Here is a 27100-nt window from a genome sequence, read left to right on the forward strand (position 1 = left end):
GCTGCACCCTCTTTTTTACCTCCATTACAGCTTTCTTTCTTCATTCTTCCTTTCCAGCCTCTTTAACTATTATGTCTTTGTGCAACAGAGATATTTTCTTCCTTCCACCTTTAAGATCTGTGCATTTCATTTCCTTAATATTCTGGATCTCTGTGCCTTTCTGGCCAACCACTGCAACTCCTTTTCACTGCCATAAGCGCTGAATGGCTGGAAGTGCCCTAGTGGTGTTTTGGCTTGAGAGCCTACGTTTCATATCATTCATAAACTCATTCATCAAACTTTGTTTATATATATATTATATATACGAGTATATTTTATATATATATATATATATATATATATATATATATATATATATATATATATAGTTTGTGATTGTGTCTGTGTGTGTTTGTTTTGTGCGTGTGTGTGTGATGAACTTGGAAATAACAAGACTAAATTGCTAGATATAATAGGTCGGTGATGAGAAGCTTGTGGTATATCTCGTCATTATTAAATTAAATTTTATGTTGAAGCAGACGTCAAGATGTGTAAAAGTTTCTTTTGGGTAGGAAGAAGAGGAAATGCAGATTTGATTGTATATTAAGTCACTTATTTTGATAAGAATGAAGTGGGAAGAGCATAAACGATAAAAGTGGATGTAGACTAGTTAAAGAAATCAAAGAGGAAAAGGTAGATTTGTCTGTAATATTCATGTATAAGGTTACAAGGTTCTCAGCAGGTGTTCATAGATATAAGAGGCAGGAAGACGGAATAAAAATATTAAGTGGTAGGATTAGGTTACTGAAGGAAATAAGAGATTATTTGGTGTGGAAGTATATCGCAGATTAAGCTAACTAAACTCAGTGTAAATAATTCAGTTATTTATGAAAATTATGAGTGAGCTTTTTCTGAATTCCAAGGGTGTCTTCCTTAATCCTTGCTCCTTTTTTGATGAGATTATCAGATTAATTATAGAAGGATTAAAATTTAACAACATCCCTGATGAGTGGGTACTGACTGACAATTTTATTTATATTATTATATCAGGCACCGCATCATTTATTTGTGTCTTCTTGATTACCCCGCTACATTGCTGGCAGATGCTTTTATCCATATTTTTGTCTGAATTAGATCTTTCCACATCAGAAGCTTTCATCCTCATTCGAGTTGAAGACGCTAACTTCATCTGAGAAAGTTAAAGGGTAAGAAGTCGAGGAAAATTCTCTCATCCTTGAAATCTATTTTAACTTCCCGCTTTACTTATTTGCACTGATTGAGGCGGAACAAACGATTATGTGTTTTGGTGAAGTTCTCTTGAAAATATTTTACCTAGTGATATCTGATCTACCGTTATAATGAAAAATATTTCATTGAATGCTCAGATTTTTTTTTAGTTTTTTAGGTTATAGAGCATCATAACAATTATGTGAAATAACACCAGTATCTTAATTAACACCAGAATTTGTTTTAAGTTTACCCTGTTCTATTTGAGAGTGGTTTTGGAAGTAAAACTCACTTGTGTACGTTTAATGCCTTTTTTATTTGCAGTAAGATGTGGAAATATCCTTGAATAACAAGTTTCTTGGTTCCGTGATAACGCAAACAGGCAACAGATAGTTTACACTACATACTGTATTCTCTCAACAACAGGATATCTTTTTTTGTAGATACAGAGATAAATATACATATATATATATATATATATATACATATATATATATATATATATATATATACACTCTGTATGTATGTATGTATATGTGAGTATACAGGGTATATCACGAGTTTGTACAAATATTTAGGGTAATGCGAGAAAAAGTAATTTTGAGTATAAAATGTTGTATAAACATATGCATATTTGTCGGCGAGGGGAATTTTAAAATAACCTTATCATTACTGCTACTTTTTCACACGATAGTGGTTGGTAGTCAGAAGTCGGAGAGCTTGATATATGGGGGGGGGGGGGGGGGGGGGGTTGCTGTATAGGAGGAGGGTGGAGCGATTAGGCAGATGGAAATAAAGTACCACTTAATCAAATGTGTTACTTAGATTTGGAAGCCTCACGTTACTGCTGTTAGCTAATCGTATGAATTAGATTATTTGCAAGAAGACGTGTGCGGACAGAATGTCGAAGGACAGTGTGTCGAAGGACAGAGTGTCGAATGGACAAAGTGTCGAATGGACAAAGTGTCGAACTGACAAACTGTCGAACAGACAGTCTCGAACTGCCAGTGTCAAATGATAAACCCGAAGAGAGAGGAGCGAGAGAGAGAGAGAGAGATAAAAGTATCCAATTGACTACGGACTGAAAATACTTATCAAATTAACCTTTAACTATATAACAATGTTTACATTGATATATCCTTTACATATTGATTCTAGAGAGAAAGAGACAGAATAAAGTATCCAATTGTCTAATTAGTTATCAAAATTACATTCGATGTCATTCAAACAAAAGTAAAGTATTCAAAATTTTATTTATAAGGAAATATAAGATATGAAAATAAAATGTATTGATGTATTAAAATTTTTTTTTTTATCAAAGAGTTACAATCATTCATCAATATTAGCCTAAAAGCATTAAAATTTTTATTTATGGGAAAATATAAAAGTATGAAAATACAAATGCATTGATGTTTAAAAAAAACTTATCAGTAAAGAATTACAATTATTCATCAATATCAGCTTAAAAATATTAAGAATTTTATTTATGAAAAATATAAAATAGGAAAATACAAATATATTAATGTATTAAAAAAACTTGCATCAATATTTGTTTAAAGATTGTGAGCGATGGCTCTGAGATAATCCAAGATTGACGTCTTATGTATCAAAATACTTTTTAGTCTTAAGTTAAAGATAGCATATTTTTTATATTTTTTTCCTACATCTCTGCCTTGTCGAATTTGCTCTAGAATCATTTCAGTACTGGCCTGCTCCATACGTAGTTTTCGTAAAAGCTTGTCCTCTGTAGGGTGGCACATCTCCACCCTTCTATGAAATGCATTATGCCAACCTTCAACGGAGTTATTGGTCCTAGGCAAATCGTTTGCCACTCTTTCGTGAACTGACCATAAGTCAATTTCATACAATGGCTTTCTTCTTCCCCTCTGAACGATTCCCAGCCATGTAGCTTCAAAATATTGTAAAAATTCTCCTAATATTTTATCGGTTTCTTCATCAAAAGACTCCATTAACTTATTGAACAGAGCACAAACATCACAGGGAGAAACAAATGCGAGGGCCTGTATTTGCTTTATAATAAAAGCATTATTGCGCTCGTTATACCATGTCTGCAACCCATTTTGAGTTTTGATTATTTCCATTATGGAGGGTTTGGTAGAATGGAAATTTGTATTGAAACGTTTGAATCTCGAAGGAAGTTAACTGGTGAGTGAAACTAACAGAATACATACTGTATATATGTAAATGATATATAATAATAATAATAATAATAATAATATGTTTTATTTCAGCTCGGGGCCATATACATTGAGTATACAAGATACAGACAGTAACATACACAATCTAGATACATGAGATATGATAAAATAGAAAATGAATAATCGGCACTTATCCATAATATAGCTGAGGTAGCATAAAAGCTAGTAATCATCATACTGGTAATAACAGTAATAATATTGGTGAGAAAAAAAAAAATGCATTGCGAGTAATAACAGTTGGTGCACATATTATATAACTCAAATTTCAACTAGAGACCTTAGGTGGTTACAGTAGTCAGGTCCAGAGGGCTTAATACATAAATTAAATGTAAATAAAACTTTAACTTGATAGGAATCACAGTAATAATGAAAAATTAAAATATCAGCTATAAATGTAATAATGACAAAAACTGCAGATGACATCTTGCCAATACAGAGATTAAGTCCTTTAGGGGACAAAGGCCTCATTTTCCCATCTTTCCCACAATTTAGATCTTCTTCTTGCTTCACTCCTTAGGATGCTTTGTATGAGCGAGTTGCTGCTGTTTCTCACTCGGGTTACCAGACTGGACATTGTTCGCCTAACAATGATTTTTAAATTGTCCAGGTGGTTTTCAATGAACATCTGTGTGGCGGAGTGGTAGCGGGGAGTGTTTGTGAGGCGTCTCAGAATGTCATTGTGCACAACAGTGATGCGTCTCAAGGTCTCTTGGGTATAGTTCGTCCAGAGGGAACACCCATAGATACTGTAGCAGTACGAGCGGAATAGAAGCAGTTTCACGTCTCGGTGACAGAAGGCAAACCTCCTTGCAATCATGTTGCCAGCTGCACATAGTTTACGACGCCTCTGTTCAATGTCTGCCGTATCTTTTAGGTCGTCGGTGATAATGTGACCCAAATACGGAAATTCGTGCACAAATTCCAGCCGATGGTTTCCGAGGAAAATTTGAGGTTCTGCAATATGCTTAAGCGATCTCGGGAGCAGCGACATACACTGGGTCTTGGTTTCGTTGTAGATTATATCAAATTCCTCTGCATATTGGCGGCAGGTGTCGATGAGTCGTTGGAGACCTTGCACTGATGGGGAAATCAGAACCATATCGTCGGCGTAACAGAGGTTGTTTATAGTTGTTTCATTGACGGTGCATCCGATTGGGAGCGAGTTCAGTTTGACATTCAAGTCATCTGTGTACGTATTAAACAGGTAAGGAGAGAGAATGCCCCCTTGCCGGAGCCCGTTTAGGGAGCCGAAGGTGTAAGATAACACGTTACCCCATTTGACACAGAATTGCTGTGTGGAGAACCAGCAATGTAAAATGCCAATTAGGTACAGGGGTGTGCCCCTTTTATGCAGCTTCAGGAAGAGCTTCAGGTAGTTTACTCTGTCAAATGCTTTTCTCACATCTACAAAACAAAGGAAAATAGGAGAGGCTGATGATAGGTAGTAATTAAGCAATTCTTTCAGTATGTAGATGCAGGTGTCGGTTGAGTGGTTTGCTTTAAACCCGAACTGGTTGTCAGTGGTGTGTAAAAAGGGGAGAAGTCTAACTAGAAGAACAGACTCAAGTATCTTCGATGCGATCGTTGTGATTGCAATCGGCCGGTAGTTGCCAGGGTCAGCTGCATCCTTTAGCTTGTTTTTGATTAATGGTATCAAGTGAACTAAGAGTAGGGAGTCTGGAAGAAACCGGTGAATTATGCACACATTGAATAGGGCAGCTAGCAAAATGTAAATTATCGGATGGCAGAGTTTGAAGGCCTCTGCAGGAAGACCATCACAGCCGGGCGATTTATTATTAGGTAGGCTGTTTATGGCATCGCTGATGTTACCTGGCGTAATACGGTCTGCAAAATGAAATTGAATGTTGTCAGTAAGGAGGTTATCTACATCCCTTCGGGAATCTTGATCATTTATGCAATTCAGGATATTGTTGAAGTTGTGATCGCCCCACATACTTGCAATAGCTTCGTCTCCGACTGCTTCCCCTACTCTCTGTGATAGCTTTTTAGTTTTGGGATTTAAAGACTGGATATCTTTCCAAAGACGAGGATAATCACCAGATTCTAAGTTTCTAGACATTGCATCGGCTCTTAGTTGTTTTTCATTTAGCCTGCAGTGCTTAAGAGCAAGTTTGAACTGCGCTCTCGCCTGTCTCATTAGCAATGCAGTGTGCCCTTCCCTGGGGCTACCATTTTGCCTCCACAGTAAAAAACATTTCTCGTGAGTATGTATACAGATCTTTAACCAAGTCATTCCATCCAGGTATATTACGAGAATTACCTTGACGAAATCTGTAGGCAGTCCTGCCCGAAGCAAGCAAAGCGGAGATTATGTTCGAATAGAATTCATTCAGATCCCTCTTGTGGTGGTCATTTCTACAATTTGTGTTAGTACAAAGTAAGGCGTCTGCCGGTTGAACTATTGACCGCAACCTGGTTTCCGTGGTCGCCCTAAAGTCTCTGGTTTTCTGTTGGTTTTTAAAATCCCAGTTTACCGCTGGTGGTCGATCAGTTAGGGGGTTCACGGTAGGGAGGGTTGGGGTACTGAATGACACCTGTAATGGGATGTGATCGTAGCCCGTTGCAAGATCATAGCGAATATTGCAGGTCATAATAGAATCATGAAGTTGTGGAGATGTGATGCAGTGGTCCAGCCAGGAAGTTGTAATAGCGTCCGCTCTATTATGTACATATGAATAGGAGGAGGGAGGGGGGAGGAGCATTACATCGCTAATTTGGAGAGCATGATTTTGACAGAAGCGAGTAAGTTCATTATAAAATTGTTTTGTGGGGTGAGAATTAAGGTCCCCGATTATACAAATATGATCAGCAGGAGAATCATGAATAATACTAATACTGTGTAATTCCCCTAGGATCATGCAGTAATGATCAAAATTATTGTTATTTTCCCATGGCATATAAACATTAATAATTAGGATAATCGAGTTCCCTACTGTCACTTGAAGCCCCAGCAATCTGTCACTCCTGTAGGTCATCACCTTTATCGTATTGTCTAACGATTTGTGCCACCAAAGGAAAGAAAGGCCTCCTTTCGGGCGACCGGCTAGGATTTGATCTGTAACTTGCATCGATGAAGTCGAGAAGGTTCTGTAGTCTTCATGAATTGAATCGCATATGGCAAGGTCATGTGGCCAGAGGAGCGTTTCTTGCAGTGCAATAATGCCTTTGAAGTTTTTGCAGAACATGTTTAGAAGAGGAATGTTCCGCTTGAGGCCAAAGATATTCCAAGAGATTATGTTTAATGTATCCATGACTACTCACGAAGATGGGAGATGAATGCGCTGATCATTTGGGTGGATGGGGGGTTAGCCAGGGGGAGTGGGCAGTCACTCGCCGTGGGGGGTTGGCTGGCACTTGCGGTGGAAATGACCCTGGTTGGAGTGTCAGTAAGTTCCCCTGGGGGTGGTTGATCCCGGATTAGTCTGTATCTTGAAACTAATATATTAGGACCGAAATTCTCGCCTTTAAGAACGTCGAGGTGTTGAAATAGGCAGGTAATCCTGTAAGCCACTTTATGTTTAATCCTGCATGGGATTTCGTGAGAGATGAGTGGGTCAGAGCCAGTGAGAAACTTGACTCTCTCCACTATGGCATCCAGCGTCACCGATGAGCGCAGATTGTGAATTACTACGTGGCATCTCTTCTCAGGTGTCGGGTGAGGTGAAACACGAATGTTGGGCTCCGGTCCAGCGGCCAAACGGAAGGTTCTTCTCTTCTTTCTGCTTGTTTGTATCTGCCAGCCGCCAGACCCCTCATGATCAGTTTCATCTGCATCTACGATGGGGGGTTGGGGGGAGAGATAGGGTGGGGAGGATTACGAGGGCTAGTAATCATCACCGGGGATATATCTTCCACCGGAGGCACTGGGGAGGGAGAAGAGTTTTGGGGGTCAACAGTCCCCTCGGAACGGGGCACTTCCGTGTTGCTGGGAGGCGAGGAAAAACTGGATGCCGCATTCGTAGTAGTCTGGTGGCTATCTGTGCGATTGTCTATCGATCCCTGCACTCCTTTGATCGCATCCCAGATCCATGGGAGGTTATTTGATTCCACCTTTTTAAGGCTGATTATGGATTCCTGTAGTCCTTTGATCACGTCCCAGATTCTTGATAAATTATCATTTGTCTCCTCAATTTTTTCAGAGTTTTTTCCAATTATTTCTGAGAGAGATTTTACTGTTTTGAAGGCATTTTCTGCAGTGTGGTACACCGCAGGTAGGCTTAGGTCAGCAGGGCCCTTTGGAGGCAGGTTGTAAGGGTCATCGGCGTATATTTCCACCGAGCAGGTCCTTAGCCACTTAGTGATATACGATATTTTTTTGTGAGAGGACAAGTTCTTCGCGGATCGCTCCTTGAGAATGCTCTCTGGTATCAGATCTTTGCATTTCGTATATGCAACGTTGATTTCCTCATCGGAGAAGGCATCGCTGACAGATTGTATAGCGGACTCGACGTCGGAACGGTTCGATTGGTATTGAATAAAGAAAAGACAATTGTTCGCGAGTACGGAACTTGTGTAAGGGGCACAGGCACCGGTAGGTGCCAGGGTCACTTGCGCAACGGTTGGAGGTTGGTCGGGTGACATTTTTGCGGTAAGGGAGGGGTCAAGCACTAACACATACACTGCATTCTTTTACCCATTTCCCAGGACCAATAGGCCTCGAGAAGCTGTGATTTGAAAGATTTCTAAGGCACTGATTGGAGCAGAAAGAATATTAGAATATCTGCCGTTGCACAACACTCTCCGGCTTACACGCCGGGTATTACGTGGAGACACTATTAACACATTGCTTACTATAAGAGGTATAGTCACCAATGGCGAAAAACCCTTCTTTTCTGTGAAGAAACGCGAGAGAGACCTCCAACACGTCCGCACCCCACACAATCAGTTCTAACAAGTAATTTCAATCGTTAGACAATTTGGTACTTTATTCTCTCTTTTCTCTCTCTAGAATTGATAACAACTAATTTCAGTCATTAGACAATTTGGTACTGTATTCTCTCACTCTCTATCTTCGACTGTCATTTCGACACATTGTCTGTTCGACACATTGTCTGTTCGACAAATTGTCCATTCAACACTTTGTCCTTCGACACTCTGTCTTTCGACACTCTGACCTAATACCGCAAGAAGAAGAATCATAATAATAAGACTATTAATCCACTCGCCTCATCCACTTAAAAAAAGGCTACCCCGGCTTTTCACTTTCAACCTCCAGCGTGTGAAAGCAGCAGTAATGATAACGGTTATTTCAAAATTTTCTTCGCCTCCAATTAGAGCCTTAAAATGCATTATGTGTATAGAACATTTTCTGCTCAAAATTACTTTTTCTTTCATCATTCATATATATATATATATATATATATATATATATATATATATATGTATATATGTATGTATATATATATATATATATATATATATATATATATATATATATATATATATAAATAAATAAATAAATTTCTCCCCCACATCGGCACTGAACCCAGGTCTTTCGAGGCGTTAGCAATACAACCGCATAAGTCTGCTAAGTAAAGGACGTTGAGTCGAAAGATCTTGCAGAAACTCAGTTGTTTATCTTTCCTTCGTGGCTTATACCTTTATTTATAGATTTATCACGTTCCAAACTTTCTTGATTGAGTATTACATACATACATACATACATATGTATATATATATGTGTATGTATATTATATATATATATATATATATAGATATATATATATTATATTATATATATATCATATATGTGTGTGTGTGTGTGTGTGTGTGTGTGTGTGTGTGTGTGTGCGCGCGTACACACACATTTACACATATATATTATCTAACAATGTATTGCGTTTTACTTTTCATTTTCATTTTTCATTTTAATGTTTATTTCAGGTTGTGATGTTTATGGGTTTCTCGGTGGTCTTACTGGCACAACATCCATCATGACTCTGGCTGCCATTTCCCTCGACCGATATCTTGTGATTTCCTTCCCCCTGGATCCTTTCAAGAGGCTCTCTTACCGGCAGGTGAGTTATTATTACACTTTGGACCGTCTTTACTTGAGGGGACTGGTGTAACTATTAATATTCTGTAAGAATTAGGGTTCGCGTGCCTTAGACCTCAGTGCAATATGAACTTGAATCTCTCTCTCTCTTCCTCTCCCTGGGGCTCTCTCTCTCTCTCTCTCTCTCTCTCGTCTCTCTCTCTCTCTCTCTCTTTATATATATCTATATTATTATATTATATATTATATATATATATAATATATATATATATATATTATATATATATATATATGTATATATATAATATTATTTATTGGGAATGCATAGTGAGCTAATCTTCCAAAGAATAAAAAAAAAGATACTCAGAATAGACAAACAAGTCATAATTGAAGATTCATGAAGTTAACTGCATTAAATCTAAATTGCATATCGACGGAGGGCGAAAGTACTGAGAGAGAGAGAGAGAGAGAGAGAGAGAGAGAGAGAGAGAGTATACATGAATTATCTTTATTTATGCACCACATTTATCCACTGTAAATGAACCACTCGGCGAAAGAAATACCAGCATGTCATCGAGATAGAAGCTAGAGATGGAGTGCCCGGGTTTGTGAAGAGCGGCTCCTAAATTTCCTTGGAAACCCAGATTCTTCGACAACGATAAATCATTTTCTTTTCTGTGCCTTCGAGAAACATGATTGCATGTGAACAGCTGTTTCATTCTCGCCACTGGAACGTAAAATGTATCTACTTTTCCCCTAAAGTAGAATATTACTGTTTCTTATAATACCTTGAGTTATTATTGACTGAATACTGAATACTGAAATTCTTACGTAGCATTGGGTGATATATATCTTTATATTATTTATATAATACACACACACACACACACACACACACACACACACATATATGATAATATATATATATATATATAGACATATACATTATATATATATATATATATATATATATATATATATATATATACAATATACATATATATATATATATATATATATATATATATGATATATAAGAATATATATAATTTATATATATAATATATAATATATATATAATATATATAATGCACTCACATGTATGAAATGGACTGTGAAATATCGACAGAGCTTTTGATATTTTTCATGAAACGAGTTTCTTAAATTCTGTTCGTTTGTGTTCTTGGCCTTTCGCTTCCTTGGTAAACACATACTCTCTCTCTCTCTCTCTCTCTCTCTCTCTCTCTCTCTCTCTAACTCTCCCCACGTATACACCATTATGCACCATTTTAATAGGAAAAAATTCAAACGCACCTTGCGTGGTCAGTGAGCACATCCGATTGTTTTAATTATTTTATGTCATTACAGCATAAACAGAAGGAGTTTTATCATTTTTAGTAAGCTTTGTGCTTTCGGTAGCGTTGTGCCACTCTTCTCTGTCCATCTCTCTCAAACTGAAGCAGTTGATTCCATTTATTGCCAAGGCATATTCGTTCTCTCAAAAACACATTATGTTTCAGTTCTGTTTTTCTGTTCCCTTTTTTAGCACCCTTTTGTTGCACTATCTGACAAGTCCAATTTCACTGTCGTGTACTTTGTTTGCTCTTGTAAAAGTATCAAACTATTGTAAAATGACGCTTTTGATCCTCGAGATGTGAGTCATTAATTTGGCAAAAAATAAATTTGAGTAAATTGAGCGTTGAACAAAAAGTTAGTTTACGTATTAACAAATTAATTTCGAGAATACAGAATGATAGTTGTGCAAAAAAGCTAGAAAACATCACATGTATCGTTGGAAGTTATATCCTTCCACAATTATTCGCATTGAATTTGAACAGCATTCGGAAAAAATGCACCTAACAAAACAAGAATAAGTAAATAAATATATTATTTTTAGCCGAAAAACTTATCATTGTAATATTACTCGTGGGTATGTGGTGAATAGCACAAATTCATAGTTCTTGTTTCTTCCACGAATTCACTCTTCTTTGGATAGACAACGTTATTTCAATTCTATTCAACTCTTGATTACCTTTCTACCGGTGACACGTGAAAAAAAGTCTTTCCTATGGGTTCCACCGGAGCCTATTCAGATCAAATATATTGAAAAAGGCTTTGCGTTCTTCTTCCGTTGTAAGGTTTCAGATAGTCGCTCTTCGTAGAAGTCGCATTCCATACTATTATTCATTTTTCTTGTGTTTTTCCATTCAGTGCTATTATTGACAATCTCAAGTTCCTTTGTGTGCAGGATTTCGTCTCTGGAGCTCAACGTAGCTGTTGAAAATCAACATTCGTTACTAGTTTATTTATTTATTTTAGCTGTTGCCGTAGGTTTCTTGTTTTCTTCTACCCCATATGTGACATATCTTTCCATATATTATATTGAATGCACTCAATCATTTAGCAGTTGACACGCACTTACACACTTATGATTGTAGCTGCTTTTTCTGCCAAATGAGGACCAGAACAAATGACCATAGTTCCATTAGTCCATAAGACACATTATTTGTATTAATATTTGTTCCATGCTAAAACAACACCATAATCTCTTGTCTAACTCAAACTAAATTAATAAAATGTTTACCAAAGTAACATATGTGGATGCTAAACTAATATTGCAAACGCGCAAGCATGTATGTTGAGGAGATGCAAATGGTCAGATGCTGTCTGAAAAGAATGCGGTCTGTAACTCCGCAGCTCTATAAACGATGGAAGGGAACTTATGGGAGAGACTACTGAGGTTACTGTAAGAAGAGCGATTAAAAATAACTATTCTTTTGTATATGGGAAAAGGTGAAATGTTGACCGTGCGAATTATGGTGACAAAACATTACTTCACACTTTGAGGAAAGTGGCGATTGCAATATCGAAGGAGGAAGAGTGGTATGGATTTACACAAATAAAACTTGTGCATATTACATGTTTATTTTGAGAAAATTGTCGGCTTGAGGGTAAATTAGAAAATAGTTTTCATGAATGTATAAACATGGAACGGTTTTTAAGGAAAAGTACTTTTCTTAATTTAACCTAATTTACCTTTTGCATTCTTCACAGGTTCTCGTCATTATAATGTTGACTTGGATATATTCTTTCGTGTTCTCAGTCATACCCCTTGTGGGCATCGTGGGTATTCATTATTCTCCCGAAGGATTTCTCACCTCTTGCAGGTAAGTCTTGCACTTATAGATCTTAAAAAAAGAAAACTCAATGTTGTACTTGGTATTGCATTACAAAAACAAATTATTTCTATGATAATACTCAGTTTCAATTCCTCTGATTTTCAGGAGTTCGAGTTAGCATTCCGAGGTGTGCTCGTAATAAAAGATGTTAATACTGTTCATTAATATAAGTTTTTAGATTGTGTGAAAGATTTTTTAAGTCTCCATTCTAAGTATCAATACTAGTTTGCTTTTAATATAAATAATTTGACGCTTAAGTGTTTGTAATATGGACATTTAAGAGTAATTTCGTTAGTGAGAGGAAAAATTAATATTGTATAATGCACACTACTTACAAGAGGTAACATTTGCCCACTTAGATGGTAAATGGAGCATTTGTTGTAATGAATTTATTATTCAAGTAAAAGAGAATAATTGCGAAAGCAAATTGTTTTCACTTGTTGTTTTCGGTATCTTCGATGTGTATTCTTTGACAGAAGCGCAAGAAAATCTAACAATTGAAAAAGGCGTGGCTTGGAAATTGAACTTAGGGTACATTGAACATAAATTATTCACCGAAAAATTCCGGACAGATATTTAGATTTAATTTTCTCTTGGTATGACCACCTTGATACCTGTATTTTATTCATGCGACTTAGCGATTCACCCCGCCCAGTTGTTTGCAACTAAATTCTTTGCGTTTCATCAGTTTAAACCAATTATTAAACTTTCCATACCCACCCAAGCTATTGTTAAACTTTCCCTACTCACCCCTGATCCGAATACATTTAGGAAGCTGCAGAGAGGTGATCAATGCTTGTCGCTTTCTCGCCCTTACCCCGCAAAGTAGTTATGGGTCATTAGAGATATTTTAATTTTACCCCTGTGGATATTTCACCCAGCTCTGAAAAGTTAAGTAGAAGTATATATTTTAATTAAAACTCAATCTTTGAAAAGAAATGAGTGAATGCCTATTAAAGAATAGGGTGTACATTTTATCACAATTCAGATAGAAGCAAGAACAATGAATTACTGCAAACTGTATTCATCGGTGCTGATCTTGAAATAACATATTTTGACCAGGCTTAAAGGCTCAAAGTCAGTGGTAAGCCGATATTGTTATTGGATAACTGGACTTAGAATGCTGTCAGTCTCAAAGTTACATAACTTGAGTAAATTGAAACTTAGTAGTGGAATTCAGAATTTGAGAATCTTGTAGGTTAGGGATGAGGCTTGAAATTGTTTTTATCTAAGGTTGTGGTGAAAAACATTGGTTACAAGTGGCATGTGTAGTAACTTAAAATGAAAATAACAAAATTTACTTGCTGGAGAAAATAGATTGGAAAATGTATGATGAATACCATTCAGAAGCTAATAATTTTTTGCGTATGTTTGAGCTGCATCGTGAACTATTGTCTGAAATAAATAATGTAGACCATGAGTTACAAAATGCTGCATAGGTGCTCTTACTTTAGAACGTGATGTAGCCGGTTTCATAGATTAATATTATCTGTGGTTATATACTTAACGGCTCAGCTGAAGTAAAATATGAATGGCCCATACTCTTCTTGAAAATCCAAATTACAGAACGAATAGTGCACTCAATGTCTGTACTGTGAAGCACACAATGCTCGTGCGTTACATAGAAAATGTTTAAGATACAATAGCTCGAATACGAGTGGCAAATAAAACTCAACATTAGCTATTTATGACGTTCATAATTCCGTATATGCCTTTCCATTGTTTAAAAAGAAATTCATAAGCAGTTTATGAACATTTGACATGAATGAATTTCTTCCAAGTGTTTTAGTTACAGGATCACAATCCTAAAAAGCCAAAATATTAGCTCTGAATCTTAAATTGAAATCTAACAACGGAAACCTAGATAGTGAGCATTAGGTATGCGTGTACACACACGTATATGTGTGTATAATATATATATATATATATATATATCTATATATATATATATATTGATATATATATATATATATTGTGTGTGCATTATAACATTTACACACACACTTGTATATATATATGTTAATTGTAACATCATTTACATCTGAATACACACGTGCCAGCAGTTTTTTCTATTTTGCATCGAAAGTGTCAACGTTCGCATACTGTTCTAGAATAAACATATAGATAAGTAATACTCATAGTACCAAATCTTTTAATGCGAGCAAATTTTTTCTTCTTGTTACCCCAATAATCTCGAGATAAAATTTTATTGAAAAAATTATTTCCTTCCGACTATGATCACAGTAAAAGAATCTATAGACAATGGGAACTCATCAGGGCCAGAAATCCAATACCAAGCTGGAAGCTTATGCTCTCTCTCTCTTATATATGTGTGTGTGTCAGTGTACATTCTACTTACATTTTGGTTAATATATTCCTCCTTGGACATTTAGTCAACCAAACAGTAAAAACTCAGAATCAACTGGCATCAATAAATAATCTCGAATTTTGGGAGCGTCAGAATGGTATTACATTTTTTTAATCAAACTAATTTCTTAACCTTATCCATTTGTTGCTTATATTTCTGTAATTTTTTTCCCCAGTTTCGATTATCTTACAACTTCGACTCGGACGCGTGTCTACATATTTTCGTTCTTCGTGGCTGCGTGGGTATTGCCACTCTACATAATCTCCTTCAGCTACATTTCCATCGTGAACACAGTGTCCAAGCAGGAGCGCCATTGCTATACCTGCAGGAAAACTCTGGTCAAGTCCTTCAAGCGGCAAAGCATGCGAGGAAGGAAGAAGGTCGAGGTAAGCGACTGTTAATTCTAGGGTTGTTTTATTTCTTTGAAGTTGAGTTACTTAGACCATGCGATTCTTTTACTTTTTATGATGTTTGTTAGACGCTATCGTTGCCTTCAGATCCGAAAGTTGGAAACGCAGTTGTTGGTAGTTTGAAATACCCGTGACTATGATTATCATAAATGCGCGTGCGCGCCCGCTTAGTCATTTACACATACATATATCAGTAGTGTGTGGCCTGGTATGTCACAGGAACTCTTAAGACAATCAGTGACAAAACAAAGAGTTCATTTAATTTTACGATTGGCTTGGAGTTTCACAAGGTATTTAAAGAGCTACTATGAGATTCAGGGCCTCTGTAACACGGTTTTTTCGCAATAACTTTTTATCTATGCATTTCATAAATATAACGCTTATTCAGAATACACATTATATCTACACATAAATTTTGACTGTATTCTGCATTACGTAGGTTGAATAGATTTGGTACTTATAATGTAAAAGTGGCTATTTTCGAAGACGGGCCAACTTACTCACAGAAAAGGTTCCGAACGCACTCGTTACGTAACTTATGACAGCATTTCTTCCCTTTTTCTCGATGGCTGATTGGCTATACGTAACGAAGGCTAGACCTCTGGCAACAATGACATAAAATTTAAATACAAGCAAAGCAGTACACCTTTATGAACTCTGAACCTCTCCACTGATAATTGTCATAATGAACAAACCAACAAAATATGTTAATAAATACAAATCCACTTTGATTATTAGTCTAAATCCCAAAATAAGTGTCCTAAAAATTAAAGTCTACTTTATATGTCACAATCAGATTGACAAGATGTAGGGAATAGTTCGTAATTTTAAAAAACATAGTAGACAAGCTTGATTTGATAACTGCTATATCCAATGTCAAGCAATTTTTATTTATTGGCTATTTACCTATTTACTGAAAAAAAAAAAAAAAAGCTGGTACCGTATTTTGGCTTTAAACCTTCACCAATAATTATCGTCAGAATGATGACTACATGATGCTCCACCCACTTTGGGCTCGTTATAATTCAGGATAACACTGAAGGCTATCATGGGCATTGTTGGATTAGAAAATTTAACTTCAGGCTATAAAAACTAATTTCTCGAGTAGTTGTAAGAAGTGCTAAATGATCCTCAAGAATCCCAGCAGTTGGCCTAAAAGTTTACAGCTATTACTACTGTTGCGGCGGCACTACTGCTACAGTAGTATTACTACGCTAGCACAGATACCCCACCCACTTCTATGTATCGTTCCACCATTCATAAAGTCTTTATATCCAACACGGTTGTACGGCCTAAAGAAGAAGAAAAAAATTATATCGGATGATCCGTTGGTCTGCTGGAGATTTTAGCACATATAAGCTTGTATTTACTTTGGATAAAAATCTTATTTTAACAAAAATAGTTATATAAAGACTGTTTACATACAATCTCTCTCTTTCTCTCTCTCTTGGTGGCATAGTGGATAGGTAATGGAAATGTTCAAAATCCTGAATGACATTACAAGTATTATAATCACGTTACGCTAAATACAAATCAGACCATAAACATTGGATTTAAACTAGAAACTGAATAATTACCTATTCAGGCTACAGTAAGTATGGCCACGGGCTTTTTCTTGACTGAATAAAGTTGAAAGTCGTAAGACAAATGCAGTTTTGCAACCACGGGGACAATTCCAAATCCTGTTAGTCATTCTTTACTGCTATGGGTTTCAGAGCCGATGAAACAAGGTGAATGAGTTTTTTGTCTGGTGGATGGGCGGGGCAACATTTCGTAAAACGGTGTGTTTACTTTGCTTACGTAATGAATGTTTTTCGACTCTTGGCTCGTTATCATTGGCTATGGCGTCGGCTAGATAATTTTTACTCTATAAAAATCAAAACTATCGGGTTTAGGTAATGATAATGGTGACAAAATTTGTGTGGTTGTACAATATACATATGCCAACTTTCAGCTACATCCGATGCTTTGATAAGGAGCAAAGTCCAAAAAACCGTGTTACAGAGGCCCTGAATCTCATAGTAAAATGCTCAGGTTTGAAGTAAATCTCCATTTTTTTTCCATTTAATAAAAATTCATGTCATTTAAACGCAATGCCTTATTAAGCGTGTGGCAAATGAGTAAAAATGTGCTTTCTGCCATCACATTTAAAATGTCAATATTGTTATCTGGTAGACAATTGTCCTAATACAAATACACGAGGGTATTGTAACAAACCCAAAGGATTAATATATGTATATTTCCGTTTGCTTTTTTCTAACCTATATTTCCTGGCTCTTTAGTTCTGTGTTCCTATGGTTTCGTTTCCCTTAGTATCTAACGGAATGAGAAATGAATGTATGTGAATGGTCTTGTTGACTTGCATATTATTTTGATAAATTACTTCAATTTGAAATATTCTTCAATTTTTTGAATCGCAAAAATCTTTAGAATTTTCGATGGTCAATATGTGAGTTCTGGGGAGCGAAACTCCGCTTAAATGACTTTCAGTGGCTTAATTGAGTTTGAAGCTCTTCGACAGCGAAGGCTTTCCTAACCATATCATGGAAAAGATGTGCAAAAGTGAACCAGAGCCGCTTACTGAAATAGCTGGGTGCTCCCATGTGTATTTCTTTTACCATTTTATGTGAATGGGAGTTTCGGGGATCGACGACTTGATAGAAATTAAGATTCATAATCTCTTTAGATTTAAAGGCCTGTGCTAACCCCCCGTCTGTCATATACGGCAACAACTTTTTTCTCTACCAGATGAAGCGTGGATATTAGGTAAGCGTAAATAAATGAGGTTTTTCACCGAGATTGCAGCTAAACATTTTTTTTATGTTTATTTATTCAGTACTTCTATATATGGAGGGACCTACTTTAACTTTGTTTTTTATATTTTCATGTCTGAAGATGCTGCTCATTCTTTCTTCTGTAACTAAATTGTTTTTAAGTTCATTTTTTAAGCAGAGACAATGATAATTGACTTGGGAATGGGAAATATTTCTTATGCTAAATTTCTGTAATATTTCTGCAATGTCTGACTGTCCATTTATTTATTGCTACTGTGCGCTCTACATCTCTTTCATAACACCGACAAGTTAGTCCACTCTCCTCTTTCTTGTCTCACTTAAAGCTGACGGTCGTTTCATGTGTTGAAGGAGTAACGCCTTGAAAAATCCCTTTCTATCCCTTATGCCTTCAGGACTGAAGGTAAGAGAAGCACCCTCGATTAAATATTTTCTGTAATTGGCAGCACTACTCCAGTTTTTGTTTTAATTATGCTGTTCAAGGAGTTTATTTGAAAATTTTGCCTAATGGTTTGGTGGTCTGTAATTTGTTGTATTAAGTCTTTCGTGCCATTGTGCTGATAAATTCAGGTGAATTCAGGCAATTGAAATATCATGTTCTCATGATGAAATTATATTTCAGGTTTTTTGCAACACTACAAACTTATATAGTACTTTGGCAAACTCTTTTACCAGACAGAAGCTTCCTTCATAATTAAAACACCGTTTTTCAGTGACAAAACATTTAATGTGAAAACATTTAATGTGAAATGAGATTGGCGGATCTGACAGAAGCTGTCATTATAAGTAGTACAGTATTATTTATTATCTAGACCACGGGTTCTCAATGAATTGCCCAATATGGTTCCATACCAGCTTTGCTTAAGTCCAATTAAGTTCTATTTGTTCACAATATAACTTAATATACGTAGTTTAATTCACTTTAGATATATATATATATATATATATATGTATGTATGTATAGATATATATATATATATATATATATATATATATATATATATATATATATATATATATATAAGGTGAAATTATCTAAGCAAAAGTCTACGCATAACTCTATCAAGTATGTTATTCCAACTAACTTTTTCATGTAAAAATTAACCTGGTATGTGGTAGCGTTCGTAGTTTATCAGTTAAGTAAGATGTTCCTAATATCGTAATTACATGGCTGGAATGGCACTTCGGCATCGGGTACGACGTGTTCATGGACAATTAATACGACACCATCCATATGATTAGCACTCATCTATGGAGGCAACATATGCACTAAAAAAACTTGGAGAGAACAATTCCCCCTCTCGATACAATTCACAACCACCAAGAGAACACCTACTTGAGTTACTGGACAGACGCGGCTGGTGAGCTTATTTCGAACCTCAAGGGGGTCTAATGGCAAATAACATAACAACCAAAAATCCTGCCATCCCCATTTGCCATAAAGGAATAGACGGAATATATCTCCGACCAAATACTATAGCGGCGAAATCATTGAAGATTTTAAAATCGTTGTAAACTGCAATACTGCAGCGATGAACGTACAAAGCTTACAAAAAATGAGTGCCCATTACGGAGCTTAGAGTATCGAAGAACTGTCATCTACAGGCTGTGATACATTATGCAATTCCTCAAAAGATCACAAACACATGCACACACAAACAAAGGCATACACACATACACAAACGCACTTATATACATACATCTATAGCTGTTTAAGTAAATTAATTTATTCAGATATATCGGAAGAGTAAAATACATCATATTTAGTTACAAGGAGTTCCTCTCCAAGCTGACTGTTAGCCAGTAATAAGAGAGCAGAGTCCAAAAGTGTAATAAACCTTTGAAGACAATTATCCTTCATAACCACAGCACATTTTCTCTGCAGAATTCACGAATTAGGGCTTCTCGAGATAATTTCATTTACTATGGTTAACCACTTTTATTTCAACATTAAGGACATCATGCAGACGCCGCCCAATTGATTGGCAATTAAGTGTTGACGGTGAACCGCAGTACATGCAAAATACTTCGGGGACAAACTTTTTCAAGAGTGTAATAAAACCTTTGTATCTGCCAGTCATGGATGGTGCACAATCAGTAGCACATAGTTATTTTTGAGTGGAATATTGCTTTCCTTGAAATAAGTAATAACTTCATTAAAAAAATTTCACTTTTTGTGAGCATTTCCTCTCTGGGTCCTTGATCATCTATTAATCTCACATGTTATTAGAATAGCTTCATTATCTCTTGAGGTTGATTCATCAAGCTGAGGGGCAAACTGCTTTACTTGCAAATTAACTAGTAATTGTTTTTCTACATCCTCCCCATTTCGTTAATGCGTCGCGACACAAATGATTTGCTTAAAGGGATGGATTTAGTACTTTCACATGTATTTTGTTTCATAGCTGATGAAATTGATTATAACAGGCAAAGGTGGGAAAATTACTGTTTCACCAATATTATTGGGTTTATCAAATAATGCAAAAGCCTAAAATAATTGCTCTTGTATATTAGTTATTTATAACTAGAGTTTGGGTGAAAAATCTGAAGGAAAAATAATTTTAATCCAACTATGAACTTTATGAAACATACGAAAACTGCGTTCCAGGCAAAGCTAGGCATATTCTCTTCACACACACACGTGTATGAATATATAGGTATACACACACACACACACACACACACACACATATATATATATATATATATATATATATATATATATATATAATATATATATATCAACACCCAGTAATTTCATTTTAAAATTTGACTTTTTTTTTTTTTACATACGAATACGATCATTTGTAGCCTTGGCCTGGTATGGGACACGCGAGCTTGATAAACGGGGGGAGAAGTAGCCCGCCTAAGGCCGGCTGATGGGCCCAAAAGTTTATGTCACAAATATGATTCTAACCTTACTTGACCTTCCACACTTTTTTTCCCGATGTTTTATGTTTCATAATCCGTTTAGACGAACCTCTCCTACCGGAGGGATAATGAGGCAACGAGAAGATTGGAAATTGTCGCCGGATTGAAAACAGCTGCCGCTTAAGGTCGCAACATTAAGGCGAGGAGAAGCCCTTTGTATAGACTGTACATGTTGATCTGACTACTAAAAAAACTGAATCTACCAATAGGCCTACCCACCAGGAATCTTTATCCAACCATGATAGTCCTTTTTCCTTAGGCCATCCCTCATGACTTCGCAGAAACTTGCATAGCGGAAGTAATTTATTCGGAGGGAATGACAGGAAGATTACGCATGAAGGGTAAACAACAGTGACTCAAGTGTGAGAGACTGAATCGTCCAAAGGATGATCCACACTGACTCTAAGCAGTACCCTCAATATTGCATGCTTTCAAAGACTTCGGGAGACCTCCTTCCGTCGAACCGACTTTCCCTGTGCCAACACAAGTCATGAGAATCCTACTCAATAATGCAATCCGGTATGACCACTAATATCCCCCGATCCACTCTACACTCATGCTACCGTTCACATGTGTTTTTCTCGCACATTGCTCAGATAGCCTGAGGCCTAAAGCTGTTCACTGCCGAGATGTGTTCATGAAGACAGACTTTTAACCCACGAAGATAGTATCAGTATCCGGTCGAGGAAAAAAAAAGTGTTTATTTTAGTCTGTACACTGATCCTCATACGTTTTGCTACGAGTAAACCAAGCCAATACAAAATAGTCATTCAATTGGAGTTGAGACTAATTTTGAAGTCACAGAGATGGGGAGCAATATGAACCTACATTTCCGTGAATCCTTGTTTATTGGGCATTGACCAACTGAAGAATGTGGTAAGGGAAACTGAAGGTAAGCAGAGATTGGTCGTGCAGTAAGTATTTTGACGTTTTTCAGGTGTTTTAGTTTTTTTTTGGTTAAAGTAGCCTTTAGCCAGGAAAGGGTATTTTTCTTTTTCATCAACCGTAGATGAACCGTCATCTTGATGATATGGCTATGAACGTCAGCGAAACATCCCTAGTCTTAAAGATTTTGTGTGTGTGTGTGTGTGTTTTAGGTGTTTGGGTACATACGTATCAATATCAGTTTTCACAGATTATTGTAATTTCTTAATATCCGTTTTCACAGATTATTATAATTTCCCCAATTTTCAAGAGTCGGACTCATTGTTTACATTGGCGCTAGTGAATATTTTCTTATTTATATTCCTCCTATTTTCATATCGCATGGTTTAGATGGTTTTGGCTGCCTGTTTTGTCGTTCTTTGCGTTAAGCAAACGTTGTTTTGAACTGAAGTCTGAAGTCCTTGCGGGCTGCTGTGTATAAATACAATTAATTCGGGAATGTGGTATTAAGCTTACCATATGTAGGCCCCTCAAGCTGAAGAATCCTAATAGGAATTAGGTCAGAAATAAAGATACCTGCTGTTGAGTCTGAAGAATGATAAATCTTGGTTCTTATTATACATTTCAATGGAGAGTTTTTTTAGTGAACACGATTTTGCAGTATTTGGACATTTCTTCAAAGTCTCTGCCATCCAGAATTTGTGTCGGAAACAGAAAGAACTAAGCATACACTAGGACAGTTTTCTAGCGAACTATTCATGTAAGTTAAGTCAGTATTTCTCATTATTTTACCAAATATTTAAAACAAGGGTGCAATAGACATTTAGGTTTTTGTTGAATTATATTTGCATAAATTTAGGTCAAATGTATAAAGATCTCTTCATCCTATTGAGCCTTCTTTAGTGCTTGTTTTGCTTAATTAAAAGGCAGAATAGAAATAGTTTCTGTGAAAAAAAAAAATAAATAAATAAGCGGATATTCTGGAGACAAAAGGGCTACAGAGATCTCGTTTTCTGAAGGGTTCTTTAAAATTCAAAGGGGGAGACACTTCTTGATTCCTATATCCGTGTTCTATCTCATTCATCTACGTAGCGCGGTCATCTGTGTCTGCTATAAGTTTTCATTCTTGGGCATATGCAAGTGTGGCAGAACTTCTATTAAATGTTAAGAAGGGGTTATCTTTTCTACCTGGAATACAGATAGTTCAGGAATGTTTTGTTACTCATGAAAAGAAAATTACTTAGTGATTTTACTTAGATAAGATTCTAATTATATAAGATGTTCTAAATATTTATTCTGACCGAGAATTCTGATATGTTTCCGCGCAAAAAAAATACAAACAAACAAATTAAAGATAGAACCGTGCAGCTCATATTTTTATCAGTTCTTCTAAACCTTTTACCTTCATATATATTATATATATATATATATATATATATATATATATATATATATATATATATATATATATATAAATTGCAGTAATTGCATTTAAAAAGACTTAAAGTTTTTGTACTGATACTTTAATAAACTTGGTTTGTTCTATTTTTTAGGTTAAGTTGGCTAAAGTTGCTTCCGGTATCATAGGTCTGTGGGTGTTAGCTTGGACACCGTACGCAATTGTGGCACTGTTGGGGATCTTCAATCAGCGCCGCCTCATTACTCCCATCGTGTCAATGATACCTGCCATCTTCTGCAAGACTGCGGCCTGTTTAGACCCTTACGTCTATGCACTCTCTCATCCTCGTTTCAAGGTACTCTTGCCCTCCGCTTTTTTTCTTTTTTTTTTTTTTTAATCAAACGTAGAGGTATTGTCAGTATGTGTGAACATTTTAAGCTCTCATATAGGCTCCAGAAATAGCTGGAATTCGACTTATGTCTCAACTATAGGCATGATTGTTTTAATGCGTAAACTTTATCAGTCAATCCAGTCTCAATTTAGATGTTTAAATATTTGGCATAAGATTGTATGTATGGCTACAATTTTGAATATTGAAGTTACGAGCGGCCCTAGAAAATCAGTTTTAACAAATCGATTGGCACAGATCTGTAGTGAGGGAATCTTATTGATAGGAGCAAAGAAGGTAATTTTTCCTTTTGCTCTTTCCATGTTAGGGAACAGTCGCAGTTAGATTGTTTTTTAGTCCATTTACTTGAATTGGTAGAGAACATGAGAGTGAAATGCGTCCAGTAACTGGTATTGAAATCTGACTTAAATCTCACTGGAATTATTTTGTCAGTTACTGAAATCCCACCTGAAATTTTTTTTTTTTTTTGTCAGTTATTGTTGTTGGGATACATCTGTATCTTTCAGTCAACGTATTTTAGGAAAATCAAAATTTCTTATGACCTATGCCTACGATGTTTTTAGGGTTGCTGAATTGTGCAAACATGAAATCTTATAAGATTGCAGATTCCAGTATTGTGTATGGTTATAAGTGTTTATATTACCGTCAATCTTTTCGGGAGATAGGTATAATTGTGGCAACTTACATTTTTTTAAAATTATAATTACAGATTTCTATGAAATGTACATGAGATAAAACGAGTGGGTTTATAAAAGCTTACAAACAAATTGTCCTAATTAGCCGTTATTGATTTTATGGTAAAATAAGTAGTCTCCTCAGATATGAGGATGCTTAGGAGAAAATTGCTTAGCACACGGAGCGTGAATCGTTGTTAAAAGAGCTGCTCACATATCATGCAATTAATTCATATGTTTTCGGAGATAAAATATCAGCCTTTTCAAGACATGGTGAGAATAAGCAATATTACATTGGTTACATATTTTTTTTTAAAGCGATAATAATTCGTAATGTTATTTTTAAACGACGACAATTCATAATTACTTTTTAACGGAGAATGAATCTTACACGAATCTCAAAATAAAGATTGAAGGAAGACTACAAATATATTTTTACTCTTCCTTTTTGAAGCGAATACTTTGAATATTTCGACATTTTTGTCCTTATGTTCATTTCTATTATTGCTATTATTTATAGACTATAGTATTTGGTAGTTTTTTTTAATGCCGTTATACAGAGTATTGCCAAATTATTTGAATAACGAAAATCTAGTTTTAGAACACAAACTTTAGATGTGTAAAGCTTGTTTCAAGAAATCTCATACTGGTTTCAAATTAAGGAGATACTTTACGTAGATGCTTTATTTACTCATTTCGTGGGTGTGTGCCTTCGTCTCTTTGCCTATATAAATGCAAAAGCATGTAAATGTAATGTTTATTTTGTAAACAAGGATTTTCCAATTATTTTATATGTTGGGTAGCTGAGTGCAGTCGGCTACGCTACCTTCTTTAAGTTTAAGGTTCGTCCACACTACGGTAAAACCTACAGTAGACATTGTCGTAAATGTATGTGACACACTTGAGGCTTTTATATATATCCTAAATACTAGGGCTCTGTTCGAGAAATACTTATTGACGTATGTAAAACACTGTTTCAAATCTCATTGTCACAAACATCTAAGTGAGGAACGACCGCTGGAACGGCGTCAGCTGCAATCCCATTATGGGGGTTAGTTTGGTCAGTGCACCTTACTTGGTGTACTGTAAGCATTACCAAAGATTGATTGTAGCGTCTCTTCGGCCCCTAGCTGTACCCACTTTTTGATCTTTTGCTTTATCCTTTTCCCACCCTTCCTTTCGTCCATCTTGCTCTCCAACTCACTGCAACTCTCTCTTTTGACCTTAAGCACTAACTGGCTGAGAGTGACCGGTGCTTGATTTATAGCCAAATTTTCATAAATCAGTCAGTTTCAGTTACCATGCTTTGATGTCAAAGGGGCTAAGAAACGGATGCACAGTGTCTCACGATGTTAAAACCTGATGAAAATAGTTTGTTGGTTTATCAAGCAAGGATTGGTGGGTCTTTTTGCAGTTTTTGTGAATATAAAGAGTGTGAATTGACAAACACAAGGTAGGAGATCATTTTACAAGATAGGAGATCAAATGTTAAAAAAAAGAGAAATAACAATACCTAGATAATACAGGATCGCCAACAATGAGAGTTGGCAGTGACGTGATGCTTTTAGAAACGGATGATAAATATGTAGTCTAATGTACTACACGTTCATTTCCTTAATCGTGCCTAAGTATGCTCTGCTCCGATAGATGCTCTTAGTGACTATGTGAAGGTGAGGATATCTTAATTGTTCCAAATTTATTTTGGAAACATCTATTTTAACTCTTTGTTCTTTACATGTTATGTTATGTACTATTCATTTAGTCACTTTATCACCTGCTGCTCTGATTGTTAATACAACATTATTCATTTGTTTAACCATTATTAATGTGTTCACAATTTAATATGAATTCGTCGATTGTTCCTCATAAGTTTCTCTCAACCCCATGTTACCAATAGGTTACTGAATTTATGATAATCCTCACTAATGTTATCGAACATTTGGCAAAACTTTCTACACTGATAATCGTTGCCTTTTGTTAAGGTTTTCCAATAATATTGCCAAACGTGCACTCTCCATATAATGTTTGAATGACCGTAGTATCCGCCCCTATTTGCTGTTGCTGGGATATCTCAAGTGCTGGTTTCACTTGATGGGTAGTGACTGTGTAAACTCTTTTCAAACCAAAGGTCTTGTTGCAGCTCAGTACCATGAATTTATTTAGTATATGGACTGATCTTTGACGCTTGAAGATACAGTCCAATGCATTTTCTTATATGATCTATTTTTTTTATATTAAGTTTTATTGTGTATGAATTAAATAACTGTGAAGTTATTACATGATTTTGAATTTTAACGAAAATGATAAATACTAATTGAGAAAATACGTTTCATCCCGCAAGTGCTTTAAATTCACTTCCAAGGTACCAGGAGCTTTTGAGGTACACAGCATTACCAATCATGACACTACAAAAAAACTTGATCCTCATTCTGGACTCTGTCACACCCATGCGCCTTGCCCACTGTCGGCTTCATTGGTATTCTCATAGAAAGCTCTCCTGCATGCCATTTTTAATTATTCATAACTTTTTTCACGTGATATAAATGAATGTTAACGTAGCAGACAGTTAAATGAGATAGAGTTTCTGCCCACTAGTGGTCTTAACACACATC

General features: G+C 36.0%; 1 protein-coding gene across 10 annotated transcripts in view; it reads left to right on the forward strand.

Annotated features, from left to right (window-relative positions):
• Positions 1 to 27100, forward strand: part of LOC135198069 (opsin Rh5-like) — a 707912-nt gene that overhangs the window by 227668 nt on the left and 453144 nt on the right. For all 10 annotated transcript variants that reach the window (XR_010310718.1, XR_010310719.1, XM_064225476.1 and 7 more), the window contains 4 exons: positions 9330 to 9463; positions 12496 to 12608; positions 15164 to 15374; positions 23560 to 23760. Coding sequence is in view for 8 of the 10 variants with exons in the window: in XM_064225476.1 (XP_064081546.1) it covers positions 9330 to 9463; positions 12496 to 12608; positions 15164 to 15374; positions 23560 to 23760 (659 nt within the window). In the remaining 2 variants the exon portion in view is untranslated. The remainder of the gene's footprint in view (positions 1 to 9329; positions 9464 to 12495; positions 12609 to 15163; positions 15375 to 23559; positions 23761 to 27100) is intronic.

Source organism: Macrobrachium nipponense, chromosome 21 (assembly GCF_015104395.2).
Source record: "Macrobrachium nipponense isolate FS-2020 chromosome 21, ASM1510439v2, whole genome shotgun sequence".
NCBI classification, from domain to species: domain Eukaryota; kingdom Metazoa; phylum Arthropoda; class Malacostraca; order Decapoda; family Palaemonidae; genus Macrobrachium; species Macrobrachium nipponense.